Below are 12,281 nucleotides of genomic sequence, written 5' to 3'. Positions count from 1 at the left end.
TCTTTGAATAAAATTATATAAGGTTGTCGCACTGCATTGGAAAGCCCATAGATAAAATAGATGTATTGTTTAGAAAGAGGAATAAAATATCTTTTTTAAATTTAGTACCAATGTGATTTGACATGAATTGGTAATGTAATCAAATCCTTTAATCACGGACGGAGGTTTTAGGTACTTCCGAGCTTTTCTCTGTATCAAGCATCGCAAATGGCAGGGCGTTTTGAAAGAGTAGATTTGATCAAGTACAAACTTCATGTCGTATTCCAATGATACTCAAAACCTGAAATCTTATTTTCTTGTATTTATATTTATATTTTGATTTATGTTCTTACTGAGCTTCCATACAGATGACAGAAATAAAGATCAAGATATAGTTCGTTAGAGTTTTATCGAATAATTAATCGGGTGTAATATCTAAGAGAATATAAGACAGAAATATTCAATTTAGAAGGTTAAAAAAAAGGTGGAACAGGTGTAAAATAAAGGTAATTCAAATCGTCAACTCAATTGAAAACAAGAAGAGCGGAGTAAACTACGTAAGTGATGGAATTTGGTCGATCAGCGATGGCGGAACCGTGACATTGGCCTACTTTAAGTTGAAAACGCAAATTGTTGAACCCAGATTTCAACAGAAATTCAGAGCATCTGAGAGAGTTGATGGAGAATAGATGGATCAAGTTAAAATTAAGATCTCGGTCAGGGATTTTTCCAAGTTTTGGAAGGGAACAATGGTATGTTCGTCGTTAGGACTCGTGGCTATAGCCGTGCAGGACAGATCTGGACGAAGTGTAAGTAGCTTCATCTTCGTGGCTGTAGCATTAAGTTTGACTGATTTAGACTAAGTGAAGGTTATGTTCTTTGACCTCCAAGGTGTGTGTAAGAGAAAATAAACACACACTGACAGAGAGTTTTTGTTCATTTGAGAACTTTCTGTTGTAGGATTTTAATGAAGACTCACAGCGGTACCCTGACATGAGTATGACATTTTATATATTGAAAAAATTATGTTTGTGTTTAAAGTTTTACATCGTATGACACCAGAGTATTTGAATGTTTTTAGATTTGTGAATGAGGTAAATACAAGGAATACAAGACAGAGCTCTTGTAATTCATTTATGTTACAAGAGCCAAAACAGAATATTTTAAGATTTCTTATCATTTTAGCAATTTTTTGTTAAGGAACTTGTTACCAGATTTTATTAGAAAATACACAATTACGACATCTCTTAAATCAGCCCATGAAAGATGAAGATAACGAACAGTGATCAATCTCATAACTCTTATAAGCAATACAAAATAGAAACTTGGGCAAACACGGACCCCTGGACACACCAGAGGTGGGATCAGGTGCCTAGGAGGAGTAAGCATCCCCTGTCGATCTCAAGCATTATTCTGATTCTCAATAATACTCGTGTGTTTATTGTTACTCTTAAGGTAGTTCTTATCTGTATGTAAATAAATGTGCTATTTTCATGTTTTGTGATATATGTTCTCGATATGTGTATATGTTAGAGACACGACCACAATGTAAACTAGATGTTTGTATAAATAATTGTGTAATCCTGAATAAACAAAGGATACTATTATTATAACATAATTTTCGAGCGGTCTCGAAACCAGCCTCGCTCATGGACGTGGTGGCTATTGTCCGGAAAGAACAGGCTATCATCATCATGAAATAGATAGGCCTATAACTCTACCTTCCGATAGTATGCTTGATTCTAAATGCAAACCGGAAACAATTCCTGTAAATCCGGAATTCTGGACTTCATTTTACTATTAGTTATATTCAGTTATATATGGTTTCGGCTACTGACGTGTCACTTCTCAAGTTTACAGGTGAGTATACTCCTTAGTTAAAGCTGTATGGTCCGAATTACAATATTTTTTCCCCATCTCGTAAAAACGCTAATCATCCCACGTATGTAGTTATGAGGCTGTACGACATTTTATAAATTATTTTACCTGTTTTAACCCAAATTATTTGATTTTAAATCGATATTTACAAATAACCGCGTCACTCTTCCATTTCAAGTGACAGTCACGTGACCAGTTCAAACTTTCAGATCATCGGTGGTCTTATCTGTGTAATGCTGTGTATTTTGTTATAACAGTACCGTACCATAAGTTTAATAGAAATAAAAATATCAAATATTTCTTAGTAATTCGTTGTTTTACACTCTTTCAGCTTTAAAACTAGACAGTTGCGTATGAGTTAATACATCATGTTGGGATTCCTCTGACGCGCGTGGGTCTATTCATAGACGTCTATTATGGGATGATTTATATATGTACCCACTATATTTACTTTCTAAATAATATTCGCACTGTTTTCTTTTACATGCAGATGTTTTCAAGCATGTAATTATTAAGGGAAAGTTAATAACTTTATAAATAAATTAATCTGCTATAAAGTAATTATGTACAAAAATAATACATGAACATCGGGTCATACAGCTTTAATAACTAGTGCTGTCAGAAATTGGACATAATAATCAAATAACTTCTCTTTATATCAAATATAACCGGACATTTTATATGGCGTACACATAATTTGATGATCACCATATATCTACACAATGATATTTTCTAACCATTTATCTGCACAATGATATTTTCTAACCATTTATCTGCACAATGATATTTTCTAACCATTTATCTACATAATGATACTTTATAACCATTTATCTACACAATGATACTTTCTAACCATTTATCTGCACAATGATATTTTCTAACCATTTATCTACACAATGATATTTTATAACCATTTATCTGCACAAAGATATTTTCTAACCATTTATCTACACAATGATACTTTCTAACCATTTATCTACACAATGATACTTTCTAACCATTTATCTACACAATGATACTTTATAACCATTTATCTGCACAATGATATTTTCTAATCTTCTTTATCAGTGCTGTATGTTATAAAGACAATCGATTGACGGTGAAGTCGTTTATGTCTTTATATAATATCAAAGGCGGATCCAGCGCCGTCGCGCGACCCCCCGTTTGATTTTTTTTTTTTACAATTACAAATGCCCACAAAAGAGCAAAATATACGTACGTAGACGTTATATGTTCATTATCTAAATGAAAAAGAGCCCACTCTCTTATTGGCACAATTTCGTTAGCTTCCGGGGGCTTCGTCCCCTGCACCCCCATCAGTGCAAAGCTTCAAGGCAACCCCAGCCTTCTACTGCGCCCCCCCCCCCCGGTTATGAAATTCCTGGATCCGCCACTGTATATCATGCTTCAATATTTCACTATTAAGATGTATAGAGCTTTTGTGATTAAACATTGCTTTTGATAAGTGAACAGAAAAGTGCCTTTGGTCGAGAAATAAATGACTAATTAAATTTAAAGGTGGTTGGGTCAACCACCTTTAAATTCAATTACATTCATGTATTCCTCGACCGAAGGCATCTATATCTATCGATGGAACTAACAACTCGACATCTAATAGGATATAAAATCCATTCTCCTTTTCTGACATTTACTGGAAGCAGTTCTTCTTCTTCAAACAGTTGTGTAGGACGTCATCAGTACACGTCTTATTCGTTAACCCAAAAAACAGAGCAATGTTAATTAAATAGTCGCCCACTCCCACAAAATAAGTTTTTTTATCTACATGAAATAAGAACTTCGCGAGAAACATCATTCAATGTCACATTTATTCGGTTACTTTTCTGCAGGCTATAGAGGTCAATCAAATTCATCCTATGGTTCCGGCGCAGGATAACTCGATTCCTGAAGTGTGCATTATAGCTTACATACACCAGACCTCCATTCCTACGAATCGTAAGCATTGTTAACCTGGTGTATAATACGCGGTCGCATGTTGGGAGAATGTTGATTTAATGTTTCATAATAAGGACGTTTTACGCCATCTCATTAGACTTTTATATAATGTCAAAAAATGAATAAAGAGACCGGCACAGTGTTAGATAATTAAAACGTTATCACATGATAATCAACGAGCAGTTCCTGCTGGTACTTTCGCTTTACGGCTCTTCAGGCAGTATGTCCATTCTCTCACCAGAGGGCGCGTTACGCAAGCTTCACAGACACCTCTCAAACTTCCACCAGAGTTCGTTTGCTCACAAACCAAACTCTTTCACTTAGGCATTATGGGATAGCGATTTCTTAGGCCGCGTATACTGTTACGTCACTGTAGAATGACGAAAAAACATAACGTCAAACGTAAACAACTTTCAAAACAAGAACGTAAACATCAAGTTCATTACTTTACACAATAATTTGAACAGTCTCCCTACTTTTTAATGATATTTTGATCATTTTATGTTTAAGATAAAATCCATACTTTTATATTAATGTTCTTAATATTAATATCTTCAAACTTTTAACTGCGAACTACTTCTTTAGTGTAATTTGTCTGCGTGATAATCGCGGACTCACAATATACAAATCTGTATATTGTGGTGCGTCACATAGGAGAGGTCTATTCGTAGGTGACGTAATGAGGCCTCGACGGGGAGTTTGAGACACCTCTGTCAACGCTTGGAATCACGTGACAATATAATCAAATGATATAAACAATCATTCTTGGTTTCCTTTCCCTTTAAAATTTCTGGCAACAGGTGATGACATCAGGCTCTTTTCATAGCCCACTGGGACTTTAACTATTTAGTTGTTTGTCTCTTATTTTACAAGTTTTATCGTATTTTTACAGCCTTTCTTACTTTTGGTTCCAAGTTTACAGTTAAATCTCCACCACGTGAATTTCTTACATTCATACGCATATTACGAAGTAGTTCCAAATATAGGACCAGAAAACGGCGATTTTAAACAATTTGCAGTAAACATCAATTTAATTTCACCAAAAACATTTCATAATATGACTAAATATTTAGTCCAAAACATAATGTTGGATATTAGAAACTTTTACAAGATTTCTAGTTATGCTTTGCAACTTTTGATTTGCTTATGCGTTTATTTCTTCTCAAACAAAATAATGTAGATTGCCATTTCGATTTGTTCAACAAGACTCGGACGTTCACTGATTTCTCTATGAACTCTTTATCAATTCAGTCTGGGCTGTATACCATGTGTAGAAATTTCCCTAGGGAAATAGTTGCTCAATTATATTTAATTCTCGCTAACGCTCGGCACATTTCCTGTCTGCAAAACAAGTCTCGTGCAAACGGATTTTATCAATGGAATGTCCCTAATTTGGTGGAATTCATTACGAAATAAAAATTCAGCGACATAAAATGACCATCAGTCTAGATTATAGAAGTGGCTGTCATTTGTAACATTTCCTGATAACAACAAGCCTAAAGGTAGTGGAAAGAGATATTAATAGCAATCAAAGCATTACCAAACAAAATTGAAAGTAGTGTTAAGCGATTGTAAACTAGTTTTTATAAGCTAAAACATGTACAGTACTCACGAACAGTCGGTGTGTGAAACCCTAATTAACATGTACAGTACTCACGAACAGTCGGTGTGTGAAACCCGAATTATATTCGCGAGTGGTTGGTTGGTTGTATATTGCTTGAGAATTTTTCACTCAAATGGAGGCGTTACCATCGCCAGTGAAGGTCTGCAAAGGGCGTATGCTCGGCGCCTACGGCCTTTGAGAAGGTAGGGATCTTTATCGTGTCACACGTGCTGTGCCACGGGACTTCGGTTTTTGCGATCTCATCCGAAGGACCGCCCCATTTAGTCGCCTCTTACGACAAGCAAGGGATACTGAGCACCCATACTAATCCGGATCCCCACAGAATATTTGCAAGTGAGTTAACGCCAACATCATGTGGATAAATAACATGACTGCTTCATGAACTCAAAGGCTGGTGTACACGCCAATTCAACGAAAATTTCTGGCAGTCGAATTGAAATTAATTACAGTGTTCTATTGTCATATCCATCGTGGAAAAGCCAAACATGGGCAATGAAATCCCTGTTAAACAATCGTGTTTCTTTAAAATGATAACATAATCTTAAAAATACATGCATCATCAAGACAATTTCAAATTACGTGCTTGATTGATTGATTGAATATTGTTTAACGTCCCTCTCGAGAATATTTCACTCATATGGAGACGTCATCACTGCTGGTGAAGGGCTGTAAAATTTAGGCCTATGCTCGGCGCTTATGACCATTGAGCAGGGAGGGATCTTTACCGTGCCACACCTGCTGTGACACGGGATCTCAGTTTAAGCGGTCTCATCCGAAGAACCGCCCCATTTAGTCGCCTCGTACGACAAGCAAGGGGGGTACTGAGCTCCTACTCTAACCCAGATCCCCACGGGCTTGAAGATAAAATGCTAAATGTATGTGATTCCACTAAACTGATTTAAAGCTGGTTACGTTCTTATCAATTTATCATCGGGTTTGAGAAAGAAACGAGTAAAATATTTACAGACTTTTATAAAAAGCTTAATCCGATCAAAAGACAATTTAGGACGCTAATGCAATATAGGTTGTATATAAAAATATGTGAAGTCTTAATCCAAAGTGACGTGTAAAATAAATACGTTTTAATTTTGCGAGGAGGAAATAAAATCGTGCGTCTTCTCAATCCAATTTAAAACATAAAGGCAAATATTTTTTTCCTTCAGAAATCGCCCACGGTCTGTGAAACAATATGTTCGTTACAAAGATCAGACATTTGAGCAGGAACTAAATCCAAATTGCCTCTAAATTTAGGTTACATGAGGATAATATATAATTAGGACCGTAAAGACGTTTTAAGATCTGTGCATTTTAATAGACAATTACTCCATTTTTATGGTAATAGGAGAGGAATTGTACGTCCAAGGTAATGAATATTCGACGCGCCTGTCTAACCTAGAAATCCAGGATCTGGCAATCGTTCAAAATTCTGCTGACCGCAACCAATTATTTCAAATGCAATAGAAAAAGGAAAATGAGTTCATTATGTTATCAATACTTACATTTACTTTATATGTAATCCTAAATCAATTACTAGATTGTTATGAATGTTCGTAGAAATGATAAATTTGTCTATTTTGTATTGCTTATAGGAGTTATGAGATTGACCCCTGTTCGTTATCTTCACCTTTTAGAAACTTGGTCGATTTTCAATTCCTTCTTATATAGGGGATACGTGATTGATGTCAGAGCTAAAGTAGGGAAAACGAAGTGAAGATAACGAACAGTTAGTCTCGTAAATCCTAATATAAAGAATACAGAATGAAGAGCAGGTAAACATACCCCTTGAAACACCTGAGGCGGGATCCTAGAGGAATAAGCACCCACTGTTGACCGGTTACCCCTGTCGTTAGCCCAGCTTTAATTTGATCAGGTAAACGGAGTAATCCGTAGTCAAAATCAGTATGCAAAGAACGGCTTAATCAACGACAGTCATGTATCATTATGACGACGATAGAATTTGCGAAATGCTGAACTTTAACCATGCTGTTGAAACCCTTATAATATCAAATTATGTATCAATAGCCTGTATCGGTTTAAAAATTGATCATACGCAGAACATGCTCTCGCGTATAGAATCAGTTGAGCGGCATGAGCTCCATGTACAGGTGATAAAGGAATGTTGCTACATGATTATGGGAAGTTGACGATGGAGAAGCTGAAGTCATCTCGTTTGTCATGAAATTGAGTTGTTAGTTTGCTGTTAACGTCTACATGAAATATGGGAAGTTGACGATGGAGAAGCTGAAGTCATCTCGTTTGTCATGAAATTGAGTTGTTAGTTTGCTGTTAACGTCTACGCGCAATAAAGACCCCAAGTTAAGCAGGTGTGAAAATTGTGAGTTTTTATTTAGTTTAAACTTTATTTTATTTGAATAAGTCAACATATATATACATGTATACACAATAAGTAATATGCACATATTCTGAAACAAGTTGTAGCAACTTATATTTGTAATCCGTTTCCTTGAATTAACTTTTAATGATAAATGTACATTTGCGCTTGGTGCATGACAAAGATGAAAATGAAAAAGTTTTCTTTCGAGTTCACTGGGATATATCGAGTCGATGTACAGTTTATCGAAATGATGGCCACAGCAAAGGGTTTCTTTGCTCATGTAGAAGTTTTAAAATAAATGTTGCCTCATTAAAATACAAAAAATAGGTCAGCTGATAAAGGAGCGCAATATATGAACATCGTTGGAAGACCTTATTCTCACAAACTACAAATATATTATTAATGAGGAATTCCAGCATCATTCTAACACAGACTTCAGAGTGCTTATGCGTGGAATCAGAATGGTGTTTAGTCAAGTTAATGTCTTAATGACTGATGACAAGATATATGAATCTTTTAAAATTTCTTTTCATTAATGTAACAGCTGTCTCTAAGTACCCCTCATTGTCCTTTCTCTTGGCAGATGGGTCGTTCGATTCACAACATTCAACTGCTCTGTTTATCATTAATTAATAAAGGTTTATCATTAAGCACCCAATACAAAAACTTGAAAGAACAAGGATCATGATTTTCTGTTGCTTAATATTATCCTCTTTTCCAACGATTATTTGTAATGTAAAAACAAGCCTAGTCTATAATAGATCGTGAGGAACTGTCGTTTACAGTATAGAAAAGTTTTCCATTTCAATACTGTTTTGGAAAAAAAAAAAAAACCCTCGTAATTTCAAATTTACTAAAAGTTCTTTGTTTGAGAATTTGAGGTAGCTCACTACACTAAAGCTTATACTCTTTATGAAACTACGTCAAAAGATGGCGATTAAAATGTTTTATGAAAGTATTTGTATCGATCGCTTTATTTGTCTATCGTAGCTCAGTGGTTAAAGCATTGGGCTGGAAATAATAATAAAAAAAAAAGCATTGGGCTGGTGAACCGCAGATCTCAAGTTCATATGTGTTGAAATAATTTTTGGGAAAATCATGTTTTATCCAAATTTGCACATTTTCTGCCCATTTTGGCAAATATACTTATTATATATCATCATATCTTTTATGATTAAACCAATTCGTACTGATTTGAGAAACTATTTCTGGGTGTAGTGAGCCACCTTAAATTTGATTTACACCACTTCTTACACATGTTGTGGTACAATGCATTTAATAAAGTTTCTCCCTCACAGTAATTAAAGTTCTATATCGGAGGAGTAAAGACCCGGGCTCAGTAGGACAGCTATTGGGTCCTTTATTTCTAAAGGGCTGACCTTTTGGAATCCAGCAGAGGTACCTTTAACGACGTGGTGGTACTGTGCGTTCTGTGGTAGGTTTAGACTGCTTGTTAAAAACAGAATAATGCATCCAGTGAATCAATAGATGTGTGAGTTCTCTAATTACAAACTTTATTCTAAAGATTCTAATTCATACAACTGAAGTAGGTGTCATTGTGCATCAGAAATCAATGTCAGATCATAAACTACGAAATACTTGTGCAAGAATGATCGATTTGCAGGATACAAGGTATATAAAATAGGCAATTAAAATTTTTAATGTTATGCAAACGTTTTTGGTATTTGCACGAAAAGTAAATTGTGTAGCCAATGTACAAAGTAATTATTAATCTATTTACAGTCTTAGTCGTAACATAAGATTTACAAAAGATCTGACTGAAAACCTTATTATGCTGATAAATGCAACATGTTCTTACAAATTTCGAGAAAATAAATACAAAACTTGACTTTAAGAGACATTTAAACAATAGCGATGAATCGTTATTCATAACTGATATTACTTATGGGAAATAATGAAAGAAATATTTACTCCAAAAGGAGATATCCTTCACGCACTCAGATCTGGGAAAGATACATGTGTCAGATTAATAGAATCCTTCATCAGTACGAGAATGAGATTGGGAAATTCCACCGAGGGGACAAGATTCGCAGACTAAGACGAGGCCTTGCCGAGTCCTAGACAGCGAATCTTGTCCCAGGGGTGAAATTTCCCTATCCCACACGAGTAAATAATGAGAGATACTTTTTTCGCATTTTTACCCACAGGTTAGTGCATCAATTCAGGAGCTTTGAGAAATTTTCAGAATCATCAAATTCCTCATTTGAACATAAATTCAAATTACACGATCTGATAGAACATACCCGAAAATGGATTACACTCTAGATCAAAGTGTCACCTAAAAACCCAAAGGTTGTCTTCCAGAAAGCTGTATCAAATTGATATGTGAAGTAAACAGCTCACAGTCGTGATTACGTCAGAAACATTTCTGTTTAGTAAGCACAAGGGTGTTTAAGTACTCTGTACCCCCTTTCCAATGAAAACGTCGCTTTTTATATTTCATAGTAAGGTATATCTCTTTGTATCATTTTTTGGGGAAAATATCACATTTTTGGATGAAGAAACATTTTGTAATTTGAAAAAAGTAGCGGGGCACAGAGAAGAAACAGGGCTATCCTGATAATAGTGAGTAAACACCGGCCACAGCACAAATGACGTTGTGGTCAGGCCTACAGGGCTATTTATAAATACCCCCTCAATAACTGGAATCCTGTTGTTAGTCTCAGTTTTGATTCACAATTTAGAATTTAGTGGGATTCCACTCTATTCACGTGGTTTGATTCATACGTAGAAACCCTTATAACTATTCTATATTCCCTAAACGATTGATTTCCTGCGAAAAGGTATGTTAGTTGGATGTGATACACACCTATTTCGTACACCTAGCCACTTCATTTTATTACATGAAATTTCCAAATGGAATCATGAATATTCATTATAACATGAAATTGCAGCACGTGGTAGTTGGTTCCCGTACAAGAACCAGTTTACGGCAGCAAACGACAACAACAATGGTGTTTAGGTCCCTCAGATCCAGATTGTATTCATTGTAATAAGTTTTATTCTGGTTTTAATGTTTGCATCAGTGTAAGAAAAAAAAATCACTTCTGAAATTACTTTTTTTTTCAAGCAGAGATAATATGATCTTTCATCAAAAGATATGTTTAAGTTGAGACGCTTTCATAGATACATCGTGTGGTTTTACGTCATTTCTAGACGACTCGAGCATCTTTCAATCATGTCTGAATTAATACATTGATATATATCAAAATGGATTTTCGTGTGTAACTTTGGTTTGAAAGTTAAATCACAAAGTCCTGTTGTATACTTGAAATTGAAATGTGCACATTGACAGATATTTGCGGGTTTGTTTATGCATACATAATTATGTCTACTTCTGTGAATGATAAATCAGGCTACAGCGTTTTAAATGATAAGGTAGGTTTACCCTTTGTCCGATGGCTTTTCTAAGCTGAAGTAGTCAAATGTGATGTGCACTCTTCCCCCCGAGGAGGCTTGAAAAAAGTAGCTGCAGACGACACTATCCGGGTATTCCTTTGGGAATCCTGGCGTGGCAAACATCCCCGTGGTCGTTGTTTTATAGGTAAAGGTGTAGTGGCAATCCGAAGCTGCAAAACATTACTAACTATACATGTGGAAGTTATTTTGATACATGTATGAAATGATTTTATGTTTGTATTGAAATTGGTGGAAAATTTAGTTTTTCATAACTACGGATTACTCCGTTTGCCTGATCAAGATATAGGGCTCACGGCAGGTGTGACCGGTCGACGGGGGTGCTTACTCTTCCTAGGTACCTGATCCCGCCTCTGGTATGTCCAGGGGTCCGTGTTTGCCCAACTCTCTGTTTTGTATTCTTTATATAAGTTATGAGATTGATCAATATTCGTTAACTTCACCTTTTACAAAATGTAAATAGTTTATCTTTTTGTAAATTGAATTCTTCAAAAATGCTGTACATTTTGTAAATTGGAAGAAGAAACATTGGAACACCTCTTCTGGGAATGTGTAAATTTCAATCCTTTTTAGATAGTTTGGAAACATAATTATGTTGAAGAAAATACAAATCTACAGTTATCTATTACAAAAAGAATTTTTTTACTACGATTTCTTGATTCAAACAAATATATTCAAAACACACTTTTTCTGTGGTTAAAGTACTACATGTATACAATGAGGTGTACAGAAAAGACATTAAATATAGTAGTAGCGATATCTCATTTGAAAAAGAACTATGAGACCTTGAAATACATCTTCTATAAAAATTGGTGAAAAAACTAAATTTGACACAACCTGGAATGGATGGAACCTTTTATTCAATATAAACAGCCTTTTGATATATTTATTCTCTCTCTCTCTCTCTCTCTCTCTCTCTCTCTCTCTCTCTCTCTCTCTCAAAACGTTTTCTGTAAATTAAAGATTGATACATATATCACTTGTGTTGATATTACAGAATAGAAGAAAATAAAGAATTATATAAAAAAAAAGGTGCTCTTTCCAACCAGAGTTTCGAGTTCGATTCCTGGCCCC

The 12,281-nt window shown here is 35.2% G+C and overlaps 1 protein-coding gene across 12 annotated transcripts in view; it reads right to left on the bottom strand.

Annotated features, from left to right (window-relative positions):
* LOC125675009 (neuropilin and tolloid-like protein 2) overlaps positions 1 to 12,281 on the bottom strand; it is a 49,496-nt gene that overhangs the window by 11,628 nt on the left and 25,587 nt on the right. For all 12 annotated transcript variants that reach the window (XR_008801591.1, XR_008801592.1, XR_008801593.1 and 9 more), the window contains exon 3: positions 11,179 to 11,359. Coding sequence is in view for 2 of the 12 variants with exons in the window: in XM_048912465.2 (XP_048768422.2) it covers positions 11,179 to 11,359 (181 nt within the window). In the remaining 10 variants the exon portion in view is untranslated. The remainder of the gene's footprint in view (positions 1 to 11,178; positions 11,360 to 12,281) is intronic.

This window comes from Ostrea edulis, chromosome 3 (assembly GCF_947568905.1).
Source record: "Ostrea edulis chromosome 3, xbOstEdul1.1, whole genome shotgun sequence".
Lineage (NCBI taxonomy): Eukaryota > Metazoa > Mollusca > Bivalvia > Ostreida > Ostreidae > Ostrea > Ostrea edulis.
The sequence above is the reverse complement of the archived record's forward strand: the minus strand, read 5'-3'. Positions and strand labels throughout refer to the sequence as shown.